General features: G+C 52.6%; 1 protein-coding gene across 1 annotated transcript; it reads left to right on the top strand.

Moving 5' to 3' along the window:
* Positions 1-1,892: 1,892 nt before the first annotated feature.
* Positions 1,893-11,863, top strand: LOC100898569 (uncharacterized). Its single transcript, XM_003745163.1, has 6 exons — positions 1,893-2,166; positions 7,431-7,668; positions 9,833-9,996; positions 10,575-10,675; positions 10,837-10,978; positions 11,511-11,863. The coding sequence occupies exons 1-6, from the start codon at positions 2,058-2,060 to the stop codon at positions 11,861-11,863; spliced, it is 1,107 nt and encodes a 368-aa protein (XP_003745211.1). The 5' UTR covers positions 1,893-2,057.
* The last annotated feature ends 5,088 nt before the right edge of the window (positions 11,864-16,951 follow it).

Here is a 16,951-nt window from a genome sequence, read left to right as displayed (position 1 = left end):
ATGAATGTGTCTCCCTACGGAAGGCCTGGTCTCCGTTTTGCGGTAGGGCACTCTGTTCTGACAGCTCGTTGTCGTCTTCGGCGGAGAAAGTTTCGCTAGAGGCAAACTCATTCGAGCGAGCGAGAGCAGCCCAAAATTTCCATTAGCCCGACCTTGTTCCTGCCCGTGGTAATGGTGTTCACCTTAGCTAAGCGAAGATAAAACTCCGCTCTACTGAGCCTCTAGAGTAGTAGTAGTCTTCTTCTTCTTCACTTGACGACACGTTTTTCCCTCCGTTTCGAGTGGAGAGAATCGCGGTTGGACGTACGCTCCCCGACCCCATTTCGCCTCCCCATACGGGGATGTTCTTCGCGCATGAGCTATTCACACACGAGATTGCCTCCGGATCAAAATCAAATCCAACTCGCGCACGAGTCCTTTGTTCGCTGTTTCGGAGCGTCGAAAGCTCGAATCGGTTCCCGTCGAGAAAAAAATATCTCTGCGGTCAGAAAATCCCACCCGGACAGACCGAGATCGATATCGTGTCCGGTGCGTACCGTGGCTTTCGGCCGGTTAGAATACAATCGACTCAGAAAGTGGCACGAGACATTTTTTGAGCAAGATCGGAGCTCGGCCCACTCCGTGACGTCGAGATACGCCCCTTCTTCAATCCGGTCAGGATCAACCTACGTATCTTCGATTGGAGCCGATTGCGCCTTCAGACTCCGGACGGAAAATCATCTCCAAGCTCCCATCACTCTTAAAATCGCCACCACATGACACGAACCTCCATCCCGTATACTTACATCGATCGGAGGCCCTGAAACTATTTCGGACTATCCTGTTTTGGAGGAGGATATTTCGAGATCCGGATCAATTTCAGTGCACGAGCCTCGAGCACGCTGCAGGGTCACTGTGGTATGAAGGAACTCGAGGAGCTTCCGATTCGTTCCAGAGCGCGATCTGATTATTGGGCTGTTATTCTATGCGAACGCTACACGGGTGCCAGCTGCGACGTTCGAAGATCTCATGGCGCGAACACAGCGTTCTCAGCTAACGAATCCGGAGCTTCGGCTCGTTCAATCTATCGCCCATCTGTCATCATCATGAGAGGATTCAGGATGGCTCGGACCTTGTGATCATTTTTTTAAATTGGATGATCATCGCAAGAGGCTATGGGTTTTACCCTGGGAGGGATATCCGTATACGTCCTGGGTTTCTGTCCGTGGTCTGCATTATCGAAAGGAACAGCGGACCAAATGTCATTCCGTGCGACGGCCCTGTTGCTGTTCCAAATTCGGCTCCCGTGGCTTGAGCCCGTTCATGAGCGTAGAGATTCAGCTGCAACTTCTCGGTTCGCCTTCTGGGTGTGGAGTCACTCGAGATCTGAGGACCCGATCGTTTCTCAACGAAATTCCGTCTCTGCTGACAAATGAGCCGCGGAACAATATACGACTCGGCTCTCGAGCGCCAGACTCGGTGAACGTCTCCGGTCACTGATACGCCTTTATATGCTGTCGACGTTCGATGGCGTACAGTTGTATACGGAGCCAGTCGATGGCTTTACAACCCACGCGTGCCTGCGCAGGAACTCCCTCCGACTGTCGTCAGCAGAAACATCCCGAGTATAAATTATACATCGATCCGCCTATGGAAGCATAGCAGTAGTTGTCAGTTTCGTCTCTGCCTGAAAGTTCTCTTCAATATCCTCAACATTGTAAATTATTCATTCATTTCAGGTGATTTCAAGAGGCTGTCGGTTTCCCAATCGGATCGGATATCAACCTGGACAACACAGTTGATGACGAACAGCAACAGGAGCAAGAGATACTGAAGGGGTTCCGCTCGAGCCTCCATCGCAAAGGCTCCCGAATGTCGGCGAGCTCCTGGATATCCGAATGGGGGGCCATCAAAACACATGTTCCAAGATGATGATTGATTTAAGAGTCAATCTCAGACGGTCGTCGCTGTTTAGTCTTCGTTAGTGCTCATCTGTGCTGCTTAGGACGGTCGACGTGCGCGTGTGCTTTTGTTAGCTTGGATTCGCCGTCATTCGCTCACACGCAGCTCGAGGAAGAATGGCCGAACTTCATTTTCGGAGTCGACATTGTCCACTAGGGAAGGACAACCTGCCAAAGTGTTTTTTTGTTGGCCTACTTCTGCTTTGGGTCGCTTCACTCGTGCAAAGTGAGTACCTACAATAACGAAGAACAGGCCATAGGTTTCGGGTGGGGAGAAACATTTTGAGTTCTAATCGGGAGGGAAGCGGAATGGCTCTCGTTAGAAATAGGTCCCTATATACAAATCAAGTTTGCGTTAACTTCATTAGTATTCCACTCAAATTTGAAGCCCTCGGGGCTCAAAATCGTCGTCTCGAGAACTCCGACGTCCGAACTTCCGTGCGGAGGATCCTCGAATCGAGCGAGGAATATTTTCTGAGATCGCCAAGAATAATTGAATATTTATCATGCACTATTCATCTACCTATCTATCAGGGGTGAACGGTGGACTCTCTGTTCCTGTATCATCGCCTTGAGATGCCGCTCGGTGGAAGCTGTGTCCCCGGAAGTCTGGAGTGGCATATGCCAGCCCAGACCGAACTTCGACCGAGTCTCAAAAGAGACACGAGATTAGAATTTCTTCGCTGTGGCCGTTTCATTGATTGATGTCTCCGAACGAACCGCTATTATTAGACTCTGAAACGATCCGGCGTCAGGCGGGGAAGGGTTGAGGGGACCGGGGGACGAAGCTCGGAGGGGCATGGTGCTTGTTCGCCTCGGTGGCGCCAGTTTCGCGGCAGAATGATGCTCTTGAGGAACAATCGAAGTGACAGCGCGAAAACTCGGAACGGGTCTGTAGCAGCCTTCATAGAACAGCCTTCACAGCGGACAATTGATCAGATCGGCTCTACTCGTCAAAGAGAAACAAAGTTCAACATGCGGCGGCATTCGACGTCCCTCAGGGACCACTTTGGAGTCACCTCCTTACACAGGTTCGACGAGGGGACGCGAAGCGAGTTCGAGCGTCGTACTGTTATTCGGGGGAAAGGCGGGGGGAGGAGTTTGAGGAAGCGGTTGTCTCCTGGTCGGAGAGCGCATAACTCTTACTCTCAGCAATCCAAGATGAGCCGGAGCCGCATGGACGACTAGGGATTCCGGCTGAGTACGACTCGCCAATCGTCCGTGGAAGATTGAACCTTACTCGTTACCACCGCTGCGGACGATAGCCATTTCCGACTAGTTTTTACGCTAATGGATCTCGGAAGGGAGGGAGGAAACACGACGAATCGATGCTTCCATGCTCAGTTGGAGAAAGGAAAAACGCGTGAATTATTTTTTATGATCGTTTCTCAAAGTCTCTCGGAGACCAGGAGCCGGCCGAGCATCATACCGCGGCGGCACCACAGTGGTCGCAGGCCAGTGGAGTATCGTTTCTCGAATCCCGAACGGGGGAGGACAGCCGATGTAGACGAGGGATGTACGTACAAATCGGAAAGCTGCCTGCCGGCTCCGTCGGCGTTTGCGATGGACTTTCGTTGCATCCAGCAACACGATGCATCACGTTCAACGGCGCGCACGTCCATACATAGCAGTATATGCAGGGGCTGTTTGTGTAACTAGAATCAACGTTGGGCTTCCCGGCCCCTATTCCGTCCGTACACAGCTCCCGACGATCACAGCCGAACTCTTCGACCGACGACAGAATAATACAGCCTTATTTATATTGTCGGATGGGCCGTGCATTAGATGTTCATCTGACATTTTTCTCGCCATGTCGGCCCGGCTGTAACGTCCCGTGTACATACTCAATAATTCACGGCATCCTTTCATCATTGTTTAATACGACTTCGCGAGAATGCGTTCGTGTGTACATGCCCCTTTCATTCACTCGTCCTTTCGTGCTGCGCTCATTGAACTCGATGGCCGTTCGCATGGAGCCGTTTATCAAGCCGTACGGTCGACATACATCCAGTTGTGAGCGAGCGTGCTCGGGGGGTTTTGGAATTCCTCCGAAAATTCTCAAAAGAGTCCGGTGATCGGTAATTTTCCTCCCGGTCGTGGATTCTTGAGATTCGTCCCACACCGGACAGATCTAGCGGTCATCATTTTGCGGACGGGGCAGTGAAAGAATGACTAAGTGAATGAATGGGAGGAACAGAGAAGAGAATTCACCCCACGTTTACGGTCACTCATGCGCGCGGCACAGGTATTCGCGGAATTCGGTCATCGAGAGCGGGATCTTGGGACTGTAGTTCGCAGATAATGAGCAGAGGAGGCGGGGAAGTCTGCTCGTCGTCCGCACAAAGAGCCCACCGCATCCGCCAAGTGAGCTTTGGTGCGGAAAGTCCTGGAGATATTCGCTCGCCGTTCTCCACCCTTCGCAGTGGACCGATTCAGTCGACTCTCAACTCGAGGGCACCCCCGAGACGTTCCAATGTTACCATTGTTGCTAATATTGAGATTTGTTAGTTGACGATGCGGAGGGAATTTCGGAGAGTTCCTCCAACAGCCCAAACTCCGCAATGTCTGACTGAGCACCAGTTGAGGGCTGGAGGCAGTCATAATGGATCTGAGGAAAAATCCCGGATCCTGCCGCGCGAAACGACCGGGGCAAATATTGCGAAGAGTACCGACGTAGAAAGAAACAAACAGCCGTCACGAGTTAGGGTCTAGCCTTACGATCTCTCGCGCTATGTTCGAGCGCGGGAAAGTTTTCGGAGTTTGTGGCCAGCTTACGTCGCTTGGGGACTCCCATAGTGTAAGCACAGGCGCTCAACTCGGTCCCGAAAGGAGAGATCTCCGAGGACAACAATATGCGACGTTTTCATTCCTCGTCTAAGCTCGGTAGTCCAACCAGCGCGACGGGATCCTCGCGCGCCCCGACCGGGAGCCTCAGGCGCTATGGAGAAAAAAAACACGTTATTTATCAAGCGAACCATGTCTCTCCGAGCTCCTGAAGAACACATTGGCTGTTTTCTCGTAGCAAGGTTGGAAAGGTCTTTTTTCGAACCGATGGTCAGACGTTGGAGTCGGTGTTGTGTGACAGAATCACACTCGGAGCCGTTAGCGAGCCGGAAGCGATGACTGTGTTCCGAATCCAGTCGGAGAAGACTCGTTAAGTCCTAAATCGATCTCAGATCAGAAGCCGAACTCCGAGATACGAAGCGACCGGGATCTGCGCTCTCTCATTTTTCCCGATACGTACAGAGCTCCTGGTCTTTCTCATGCTCTCCTCTTCGACGTTCTCGGTTGTTATGTATCCGGCAACTCCAGGGGGTCTCCGAATCCGACTCCTTCCTCCCGGCATGAGAGCTCTTTTATTATAGTGCTCTCGTCGAATATCATCACGCTCAAAGAAATGTTCCTTCCGACCGGATATTCGATCACAAGGGAGAAATTGCTACGCGTCGAAGGAGCTCGTGAGGAACTTATCGATTCATTCGTTTCGACCCATGAAGCTCCTATTAGAAACAAAGATTTTCGGAGAAAAGGAGTGATTGTTAATCAACCGGAGTGGTCGAGTAATACCTATTCGAGCGCGTTCATCGACCATCCGACTGGTATGCCTCTCGGACGCCCTTTCACTCATAGATCATCTATCCATGTGTTTCGTCGATTTTTTTTCTCTTACTCCCGCTATATCCGTCTATTTATCTCTCTTTGTGTATCTTTCTCCCGATGGATTCTCTCCATCGTTGTCTGTGTACTTCAGCCGCAGAAACATCAGCGGAGTTCCAAGAGCTGACGGCCTCCGTCGCCGCAGCAGCAGCAACATCCTGTTATTGCATTAGGTGAACAGCCTTCTTGGGGAAGCGACCCTACAAGATTGGCTCGTGGGTTGCTCGCTTGCTTCGCTGGCTCCCCGGGTCCGGCAGCAGTAAAGGCTGTCGGGCGGACGGGCTGACGAGCTACTGGTTTCTGACCGTCCACGAGAATAATCTTATTAGACGAAGAAGCCGGCAGTCGGAGTTCTATCCTCCTCCGAGGTCTTCCTTTGCCACCTCGCTGCCGCAGAAAAAAAACACAACAAAAAGCTACGTTTGCCATGACCACTGTGTTGGGTCAGTCTGATCGGCCGAGCGTCCGGGAAAGAAAAGCAACGGAGTTCGAGAACGAGGTCATCACCTCACCCTGCGGGTAGGAGGCGGATGCGAAATGCTCGAAGATAGTCGAACATAAACTCCAGCCGGGATTTGCACACATGATGGACCGGCCCCGGTACTCGGAGTTCAAACCGCCATTGACGGCTGCATGGACGGTCGATATTCAAATAATCGCCAGGGTTCGTTGAGGCTTTGATGCGTCCCCATAAAAACGTAGGGGATACGCAACCGCCTGTGCCGAGTCAATCCCTGAGCGACCGAACGGTGCAACGCTCCGATTCAAAGACTGGGGCCTGAAGAGCGGGAAGATCGTGGTGGAAGAAAATGAACGACTGAAGGCTTCAGTGACGCTCTCCGTGCCAGCTCGCTCTAAGCAGATGAAGATTAATAGAAATAAATAAATGGGCGACGGCCACCCGACTTGCCGGTAGGCAGTCAGCTGGCTTTCGTTGCTCGTGTTCTCTTCGTACTTTGCCGGCTCGTGACAAATAGGGCTTGTGTAATGACCTGCAACACGGTCTGCATAGACGGCGAGCAGCCCGCCGGTCGACCGGACAAGCGGGCCCGGAGATTCGCTTGATGGCAACTTGGAGCGCTGTCAGACGCCAGCCGTTCTTTTCAGAGGCTGCTCGCGATATGGCTCTTGTCAACATTAGCAGCGTCGTAGACCGAACAGCAATATTCACTTCGCTCATTGACGCGGCCGGTCTGGCTCTGCGAAGCCCCAAGCGAATTAAGCCCAACCATCCGCCAAACGCACCCGGCGGTCTCCCCTCCGCGCGACGTCTACCTTCCTCCATCATTGACAAACCCACTCGAGGTTGATTAAGATCGATCATTCCCCCCATCACGAAGTCGTCCACGGAATAGATAGATAGATATTCGATTGAATGGACCCACGCGGGGTCCCACTTCCAAAATAAGCGACGACTTGAGCTTTAATCGTGATTCGATTACATATTCAGGACAGCGTTCGCAGTTTGTAGAGCTTATCTCATTTTCGGATAGGGTGATTCGACTAGAAACGCCTACTCAAAAAAATTACGTAGGCGGCAGAGCCCGAGCTGTTAGATTGGATCGCGCCTGTCACACAAGCTCGCTCATCTGTATCTTCCGTAAACCTTCATCTACGTAGGTACACAAGCTGCCGGATTCCCTCAACGGAACTGTCTCGTCACGTTCCTAGGGAAATGAGGACTTGGAGAGCTCGCCTGTCCCGAGCGCTATTTCGCATCGAACGCTTCCCAAACTCACCCGCCTTGGGCTGCCAACGACTCCTCCTTCGTGTGGAAACACACGGGAACGGCTTCAATGTGGGAACTTACGCAATTTTTTTCTTCCGTTCCAGGCGCCGCTGCGGTCACAGTGACCGAAGTTCGTTTACAGACGGATTCAGCGACGCAAGATCAGTTTGTCCTAGAAGGCGAACCGGCCAGTCTCGTGTGTTTTTTTCAACTGAAGCCCAATGAAGAAATTCAGAGAGTCACGTGGATTAAGGACGGGACGGACGAAGTCTACGTATGGAGACGAAAGTTCCAGCCTCTGGCCAGGCTCCTCTTTCAGGACAGAACTGATCTGTTGAACAGGTGCGTATAATATTCCACGTCGAAAACGAGTTCCAAAGTGAACTGCTCCCACCCAGACAGCTCTTGCTACGAATCTCGGACTACGGTCGTTCACAAAATCCTCGCGGCTACATATGCTGCAGAAGACTTCACACGAAGTTTGAAGGTCTTCGCCCGGCACCCTCCGCCGGAGGCGACAGTGGGACGGAGAAAATCTCATTCATTCGCTCCTGACGTTGTACATACTTGCTGCCTGATTGCGATGGTGTCTTTTCTTCCCGAGGCTTTGAGTCTCGGCATCCTGACTCCGCTGATTCATTCTCGGAGGGTCGAAAGGTGCTCTCGACGGAACTTATTGAACATTCGAGCGCTGTCTCCAGAGATCCCGTTATGCATGCAGGTACTTCATCATAAGCGGCTTGCCGTAATCCCTCCGCGCTCGGGCCTCCCGGTCGAACGGCCGAGAACGGTAACTCCCGTCATGAATTCGTCGTCGTCGTCGTCGTCATCTCTGTCTGAGCGCCCTCGGAATAGACTCTTCCAACCTTCGCCCCGGCATTTTCTCAAAGTATACTCAGACAGTGTAGATAAAGTAGTCTGGCAGCCATCGACATTTCCCGATGGCAATGATCTGCCGGAGTCGAGTCAGACAACGGAACGCTGTTTGGCAGAGACTTGTACGCGCCGTCCGTCTATCGGAACCATCCCGAGTGCTGCACGCTTCTCAGTCTCTGTAAAGAGGAATAGGAGCACAAACATACATTCGTTGGACGTACCGCGAACCCCAGAAGACAGCCCGAAGGCATCCGAGACGGGCGAGAATGGGAGATACTCAGCTGTTGTCGATGCCGGCGGTGTTGTTTCGTCTCGTGTTCCCTTGCTCGAGAAGCACGGGTGGAACACCGATGGACGCGTCTACGGAGCCGCCCGTACGAGCAGCTTTACTGAGGAGCCCTCACGAGCAGCCCTCACGAGCAGCCCTCACGAGCAGCCCTCACGAGCAGCCCTCACGAGCAGCCCTCACGAGCAGCCCTCACGAGCAGCCCTCACGAGCAGCCCTCACGAGCAGCCCTCACGAGAACCCGCACCGTTTCCCCTTTCGTCACTCAGACGCTCACTCGTCCCAGTGAACGCGGACAGCTTTGCTCGGCAAACGAGTACGGCGGGCGAAGCACGCTATCACGCGAGCTGTGCTCATCCCGGCTCGTTGTTGTTGTCGTGGAGAATTCTTTTCGTTACACGATCGTTGGTCGAAAAGTCCCTCTGGCGGACGCGATAGAATCTCCGGAAGGACCAGACTCGTATGCTCCGGAATCGAGCAGCCGTGCCGAGCACTGGCCGGCCGAGCACCGGCCGAGCGACGGACCGACCGAAAGGCGGAAAGAGAGGCGGACGGGAATGCGAGCGAGCGTGCGTGCATGCACGCAGACAAACAAACAGGCAGGCAGGCAAGCTGGCAAACAAGCCCAAGTGGAGAATGCGAGTCAGAGAAGCGACTCAAGAAGACAAGCGAAGATGGCAATGCAAGCGGACGAGCACTGGCGCGCAAAAAAGACAAATGAAAACGGCATTGGGCTCTTTCCGCCCGGAGTCGCGTTCCGCTCAGCGAAACCCCACGAACGCTTGTGGAACACAGCACTCGCCCTGCCGCCGCCGCGCCGTCACCACCACCGTCGTCGCAGTTTCCGCCGATTTCGTTGCTGAATGAAACGATATTGCACAAATGTTGCCTTTCTTTCTTTTCCTATCGGATTCTGCTTCAGAGAACGCTCGTGCATACTTTTGCTTCACTTGTTCCTCGAGCGCACAGACCAGCGACCCGGCCGGCGAGCGTCTTCCTCGGAGCACAAACGGACGAAGCGAGAGATTTTTTCAAAAAGTATACATCGCATTGCTCGATTCTTTGTCTCTGTGCGTGCGCAACGCCTCCTCTGGCAAGAGACAGGCTCCCGAATACCTTTTTTCCGATAAGGCCTCCGACGAATGCTTGGCGCACTCTCGAAGCTTCTTTCTATCGAGTTCGAGACGAACCTGACGAGGAAACTTCTAAACGCTGATGCTCAGTTCAGACTCAATTTTGCTGAACTTTTCCTCTTTCCGCCCCCCTCCCCAGCGATCGCCAGCAGCAGTTCGCCCGAACAGTGGGGCCCCGACAAAATCTCATCGTATCCCTTTGAACTTACAGATCACCATCATTTGTAAAGATCGACTACGCTCATCGGTCGATGCAGGGAAACTACACGTGCCGAGTGGAAACGGACAAGGGTGTCTCAGAAAACGACTTTTACTTGATAGTGATCGTCGACTCGTGCAAAGAAAAGTCGTGGACAACGTACTCCGACAGAATAGGTTAGTCCGCGAACGGCTGTTAGGAGAGGCCCTAGCCCTCCGTTCCGCTTAGCTAGCCATTGCATGTTTCTGATGTAAGTCCGAACAACGTTTCGCACTGCGCCATTCACTGCCCCGACGACGTGGTGTTCCTTTGTGCGACAAACCCATTCCCTACATGTGAGCCTCCAGGTGCAGTCGCGGATATTTTTGTGAGGATCTATTCCTCGCGACACGAGCGACAGGGAACTCAGCACGAGATGTCGTCATGCCTCGTGCCTTCTCCGTGATCCATCCCGTCTCGGTCTGACGAGAGGATCGGGCACTCACGCAGTGTTCCATAGCCCTTGAGAGAGCAGGCATTCGGGGCGCCCCGAAATTTTTCCCCATCGATCCGAATCTTCTCCAGCGCTCGTGCACCTGGGCGAATTGGGTTGTGCCGATAGGCACTGCTCCTTGGAACAGGACCCCTCTCGAGGCAATGGTCGTGAAAGCACGTAAATTGGGTAGAAAGATGCGGAAGTGCGACCGCAGGCGATCCGGAGTGGTTCGCTGTCGTCTCCACCACCTCTCTAATGGCTGTGGGAATCTTCTTTTAGGTTGCACCGAAGAAATTCGACTCGATTGTACTGGCATGTTTCCCAAACCTTCTCCTGCGTGCGGCGTGTACAACGAGGCAACGCAATCCTATTTGTCGACTGTAAGTTCCTCGCTTCCTCGCCCCCTCCCGTCATTCTCGGAAGCGATTCGACATAGCTTCGAAGAATCCGTCCGCGCCACCGGAACATTGCGAGCTTCCCTCGCGTGAGCTGAGGGATCTGAGAGATTTTCGACTTGATCCGACTCGTCTCGTTCCTGCAGGTACCTTTCGACACTGTGAAGCCAGTTAATGGAACATATGATGTACAACTGCATAGGATATTCAGGATCAAAGATTGGATCGAATACCGGAACATATCGTTTCGGTGTCATGTCATTGTTCTGGGCACTGAGTGGAGAACTGGTGAGTCGCATCGGAACGAAGGAAAACTGTACCTCGTATTTGATATTCATTTCGAATTTCGAAAGAGATTCCGCCGTGTTCCTACTCCTTAATAAAAGTGAACGGCTGGTAGGCACGTGTTGCGAGGATCACAAAATATATATTCGAGTTGTCGTCGAGAAGGCTTGTAGAAAGTGCATCGCTTCTCCGAGGGGGAGGAAACGAGGAGAGAAACGTAGATAAATCGCAGGAAGAATGCGCCAGACGCCGCTCACGGCAACTGAACCAAATAGGCCACGGTCGCTTTCCGCGAGTTTTTTTTCTTCCCCGAAGCAGCCCGATGTAGCGCTCCCACTCACTCAGCAGTAGTAGATCGCCGTTCTGGGCTCCCTGGTGCCTTCTACTTCTCTCAAACCCTTCCACTCGGAACTGAGTTAGAGCGTGTGCGCGTGTATTTTCCCCCCGAGGGAGCGGGTCCGCCACTGGTGGCCGAGGAGATGCAAGCGGCGGTACTTTGACATTTGCTCTTACGTGACCTTCGCCTCGCTTGCAGGAATGACGCACCGGCTCTTCGGCGATCCCGGCTGTTTGAAGGATCCTCCGGAAGTGAGGAACGGCTCGTTCAACCTCACGGGTGAACTATCGTGTTGGGGCACGCCGGCTGAAGGTGCCGTAGTCCAGTACTCATGTCCAGCCGGCTTCAACGTTCGAGGGCATTCCAAGATGGTGTGCAAGAACGGCACCTGGGTCGGGGTCATAGGAAACCGGAACCTCGACGAGTTGAACTATTCCCCGTCGGAAGTTATCAGCTGCGGTAAGTTTGCCGACCCAATGCCGCATCATTCTCAAATGTCGGTGGTTGCTCCTAAATATGGAAGCGCAGCACGCGAACGGAGCATCGACTGACAAAACGAAAACTCGTTTTGGGTTTCTCTCTGGCCTCGACTCGTTCGAAATGAATGTCAAAGGTCAGGTCGCTCCCTGCAAGAGGAAAAAATATTAGAGTAGATCTCCTATGTCTTCTTGTCAAACGAAGACGTCGAATCGGTGCCGGTACACATCAGGAATACACCCAGGGAGATTGCTTCTATTTTGAAATTGACGCATCTAACCATTCGTTCTGTTGTTTGTTTTCCCGTCCCGTGTTCAGTCCGGCGTAAGTGAGACGTCGCTATCTAGAGATTCACGGCACGTCGTACTGGCCACGCCAAACGAGATGCAACCTCCCGCGCTGTCCGGGAACTCCGTACACGTCAGACGACGTCGCCTGCTTTTTTGTTGCTTCTGGGAGTTCGCCTACCGAGAACTGTTACTGTTTTTTTATTGTTCCATTTCATGTAGCTGTGGTGATCACTATCATCAATAAACACTTTTCGTTGCGTTCTTCTGCGTCGTCCGAGTCGTTACTTTGTTTGCTCCGGATTTGTGTATTTTGGGTCACTCTCCGTCCCGACAGCGCTCTGGTTATCGAGATTCCAGGACGGTTCGATCCCGATGACTCATTGGCGAAGCTCTGCCCCGCTGCCCCCTCCCCATCCTGAATTCTTCTGCTCCGGTCGATGTTCCGACCCCTTTCCTCCAACGGAAAAATACTTTCGGCCACGAGAGGCGCAGTTCAGAGATAATCTCACTCGTAAGTGACATGTGATTCGTCCGGGAGCTCCAATTCATAAAGGCGATCTCTCCCGCCGATGTGGGGTGAGTCAGTGCTGAGCAGTTCCCTTCACTGGAGCAATTAATTTGCGGCACGTACCTCATCAACGTTCTCCACATTGGAGCCAAATAATTCTCCAGCTGCTGAGCATTGGGCCAAAGAAAGCATGAGAACGCATTTTGACGCTCCACTCTCTTGGGCGCCGCGTGATGACGGAAATTAATTAGTAGGAGACATATGGGTATGTGCGAGAGAATATTTTACTACGGGCGGGAGGTAGCGCGTCCGAATCGCCTGCATGGAATGCAGCACCTTACTCGGAAGTCATCGCTCTCGTCCCGCGGCGCCGATGGCGGTTGTCGCCGGAAACCCAAAAAGGACCACCGCATTTCCACGGAACGACGGGCGGGAGAGGAACACGGGCCGTGTTCGGCCGCTCCGATCGAAGCTTGATTGGAAACTCCCTCGGGATGTCGTTCAATACTAAGACGTGCCGTGGTCGCCTTTGTAAAAGCGATGATTGTCGCGTCCTGAGCTCGGCCCCTCCTCCGGCTCCTTCCTTCATCCCGTCCGTCCGTCCGTCCTCCTTTCGTCTAATGTTGCGGAAACATACGAATCGCTAATGATGAGAAACGACGACACAGTCGGCGAAAGGAAGAATCAGTGTCAGAGACAGCGGACAGGCTCCGACTTCCGCGGTGCCATCAAACGGAAATAGAAGCACTTCTGGAGAATAGGAAAAGACGCTCTGAGTCACAGGAATAACCTCTTCTCCCCGTAAGTACGCTAGCCGACTGCGGGGCTGCCCCTGGACGTCGCTCTGACTGAGTTCTCTCTGCGTGCCCCGGGCGCCTCGACAAGGTCGGCGGACATTGAAAGAATACTCCGCTGGAGCATTCTGAGCTCAGCCGTCTCTGGTCTGTACCCATAACATGTTTATCGTCTGGGAAGAAGCATCTCGCCAGTCAGCTCCGCCGAAACTCGAGAGAAGAGCTGGCGAAAGATTTCGCAGCGATACGCTTCGGCCACAATTCCCGACCTCGATCTCAGCGTTGGAAACTCCCTGCTCTCTCGACGAATTGCTGGAAAATTCGAGTCCCGGCCCGCGTAATGTTCTGCACTGGAAGTCGAGTTTTTGAGTTCTGCTCCATGAGAGAGAGCCGTCGAGCAAGCGGTTTTTCAATTCGAGGCGCCTTCCACTTTTTCCCGTCATCTCTGACGGGAGCGCTATCTCCTGACGAGGGAAGAGTTTCATATCAGGAGCTGTGTTGCTAGACGGACGAACGAGCAGTCTTGTCAAGTAGACGACGCGGCGCAGGCTTATCGGTCGATTTTGCGCTCGGTCAGACACCGTTTTTCAGATAGACTCGCGAGTCCCGAGTCTGGACAAATCCAGTGATTTGACATGCAGTCAGGCGTCCCACCCTTGCATGAGGGGGTTTGGTGCTTCTTCGCGCATTCGTTTGTCGCCTACGCAGGGGAATATTTTTCTTTAGTCGAAACAAAACGAGACATCATCACTAGACAGTATATAACAGGATCTTACTTACTTAGACGAGTGGAGGCCGGGAAGCCCGTAGGAGGAGACAGCGGTTGAACCGCTGCACAACGCGAGGAGCCCAAAGCACTGCCGAGAGGGCTCGAAGGACGTGCGGATCCCTGGGAATCCTGATTTTGTTCAGGTTCGAAAAGGACCGACCGACTTAATGAAATCACCTCGATTCTCGGCATGCTCAAAAAGGCTCCTCGTACCGCTCCTCAACCGAGGGTGGAAGTCAGTTTACTACTTGCCCAGAGAAGAGGATCTCCGTGCGTCGAGAACCCTCGGTATTTTCGTCGCGGAGGAGTCTTACCGATGCTCCGTAATAGAATCCAAAGAGCGGAAAGTCGAAGATGAGATGAGGGAACATCTTTTTTTGGCGCGCTCGAACACCATTAAAAGTTCCCTCGAAACATTCGAGAGATAAGAAGACGCTGAGGAAGCTTCTCCCGAGCGTCAACTCGATAATCAGCGTTCTCTCTTCGTTCTCGCTGGGGGAAGGTTCAAAGATATCTCACCCTCGCGCAATGAGGATGTGCGCGGAGAATAATTCACCTACGGTCACGCCGTTCGTACTATGACCTCAATGGCGACTCCGAATCAGAATCACGAGCGTCTTCCGTTGTCGCATGCATCTTCATGATGTGTCACGCTCGGCATGAGAATACCTCGTCATAATTCATTATGTCTCTCATTTTCAGAGGAGGACAGCGCATCGACGGCACAGATCTCGAGCCTATTATTACTATTGTGTTTGATAGTCCATCGAACATTGTAATGATGCTCGTGTTTGAGGAAAAACTCCATTCCCATTCCCAAGGTGAGTTACGAAGGGGACATTCCAGAAAAATTAATCGAGACCTTCTCGTTGCCAGGATCCGAGATTGTAACCTGGGGAGGTTTCCGTACTCCTGAGGGATAACGATGAGGGGACTCTCGAGAGCCACCCAGTGTACTATATGCAGAACCCCTATTTGCAGATCCTATATCTGACCCAGAGCTCTCGCGCCTGCCAGGGATTCAATCGCCTACAACGAAGCGTGTGTACATTGACATCCGATAGTTAATCGTCGTTCCTATCGCTTCCCGTCCCGATGTCGCCCCTACAATCTAAACTTCCCACTCGCGTCATCATTATCAAGTGCTACACCGACTCCATTCTTATCTGCCTCATGAAGTTCATCGTCGACCGCATGCACATAGACTCATCGATTTCACAAACGAGCTCTCGAACTTCGTCATTAGCTCGCTATCAGAGACTTCATCATCATCATCATCCAGGCCATGATCACTATCATTATCGAGATTCGTGATAGTCGATAGAACTCCACAGATGACGACAAGACTTCGCTGCCGTTGTCGCACGCTCAGTTTCCGATAGTTCTCAGGTAGACTTCCTCTGTCTCCGCTGTGGAAGAAACGTCGGTTGGATTTCCCGGAGCAGCTCTGCGGCTTCAACAGCAGCAGACGAGAGTTTCGCGCGCATGGATGTACATATATACGATACCTCGGACGTCACACAGACAGACAAACAGGCTGTTCATGGAACAGCAATAGATCCGAGAGTCTTATCCGGAGCAACAGCCAGCTCCGGGTGAGGACTAACCAAGAAAACATGAGTGAGCTAAATGCGGAGGGATGGGTAGGAAGCAAAGGTCCAGCTCAGCGAGTGGTTTCTTCGGGAAGGAAGTCTTCGAGGTACACTGGGACCTATACTGGAATGGCGAGACCGACTTCGAGCGCTCAGAGCTTGCCGAAAACATTCTCGATTCGAATGCAGTAGGTTCCCTGAGAGATTATCCCCGACGGGATTCACTCCTTCGGCTCTCTTAGGTGCACGACCCGAACTATAACGTTTGATACTGATCTGTATTCTGTAGAATCTGAATCAGCGGTATGTGAGATGCCCACGAGTTTTCGGATCTTTAGCCGCTCGTGCAACGGGCTCGCTACTGGTTCGTCCCATCACTGCAGAGAGACAAGTACCCCGGAGGAGAGCTCTCTCAAAGATTTATTCATGAGTTCGACGTCGGATAAAATGGAATTTTCTATTAATAAAATGGATAAATAAAGCATGAAAATGAAGATGTTTCAACATTTACCCCGGATGTCTTCTCATTAGCCGACCGCCCGGCAACCGACCGAGGATTCGAATCTCCGCGCAAAAGCTCCCGTTCCCAGAACATCTCTAGGAGACTCCTCATCAACCCCCGTGCGCCTATGCGCCACTCAGATGGGAGCTTCCTATTACTTCTATATGGAACACCATCAGATGGATAATTTCCTCAATTGTCCCACGTCGGAATATAATGATTCATACGGTTTCGAGAATATTTATGCGGACAGGGGGTCACAGTCCCGACGGCCGGTTGGCTATCAACATATTTTGTTAGAGACCTAATCCTGGCAGGCGTCCGCCATCAAGAGTTACCGCGTCATTACGCGGAACCTCGCCATTATGGGACGACGACGACGGCGGCGGCGGCCGTGGGCAGCAGCAGCAGCATCATCATCATCAGCGAAGTCAGGCTCAACACCAGCACGCGAGTGTGCGCCCGCTTTCAGGCAAGCAGCCGATATGAGCTCGCCCTCCTTCATGGGCTCACGCGTATGTATCTGCCACTCTAATCTATATATCCTTTGCCTTTCGATAATGCCTTGTGCAAGCGACCAAAGAGCTCTATTCTTGCGATAGGAGTTCTCTTCGCGCGCCTCGAATGCCTGCGCCCAGACATCGGACCGTCCCGATGTCGTAATTAAGGCACGCCGCTTATTATTAGTGCTCGCAAACGTAATCTAC

The sequence above is a fragment of the Galendromus occidentalis genome, unplaced genomic scaffold (genome assembly GCF_000255335.2).
Source record: "Galendromus occidentalis unplaced genomic scaffold, Mocc_1.1 scf7180000077477, whole genome shotgun sequence".
Lineage (NCBI taxonomy): Eukaryota > Metazoa > Arthropoda > Arachnida > Mesostigmata > Phytoseiidae > Galendromus > Galendromus occidentalis.
The sequence above is the reverse complement of the archived record's forward strand: the minus strand, read 5'-3'. Positions and strand labels throughout refer to the sequence as shown.

What these genes read in the sequence shown, in the direction of transcription:
- LOC100898569 (XM_003745163.1), top strand. Translation starts at nt 2,058, where the DNA reads ATGGCCGAACTTCATTTTCGGAGTCGACATTGTCCACTAGGGAAGGAC. An exon ending in AACGTACTCCGACAGAATAG is followed by an intron (nt 9,997 to 10,574) that starts GTTAGTCCGCGA and finishes ATCTTCTTTTAG; the next exon opens with GTTGCACCGAAGAAATTCGA. An exon ending in CGCAATCCTATTTGTCGACT is followed by an intron (nt 10,676 to 10,836) that starts GTAAGTTCCTCG and finishes TCGTTCCTGCAG; the next exon opens with GTACCTTTCGACACTGTGAA.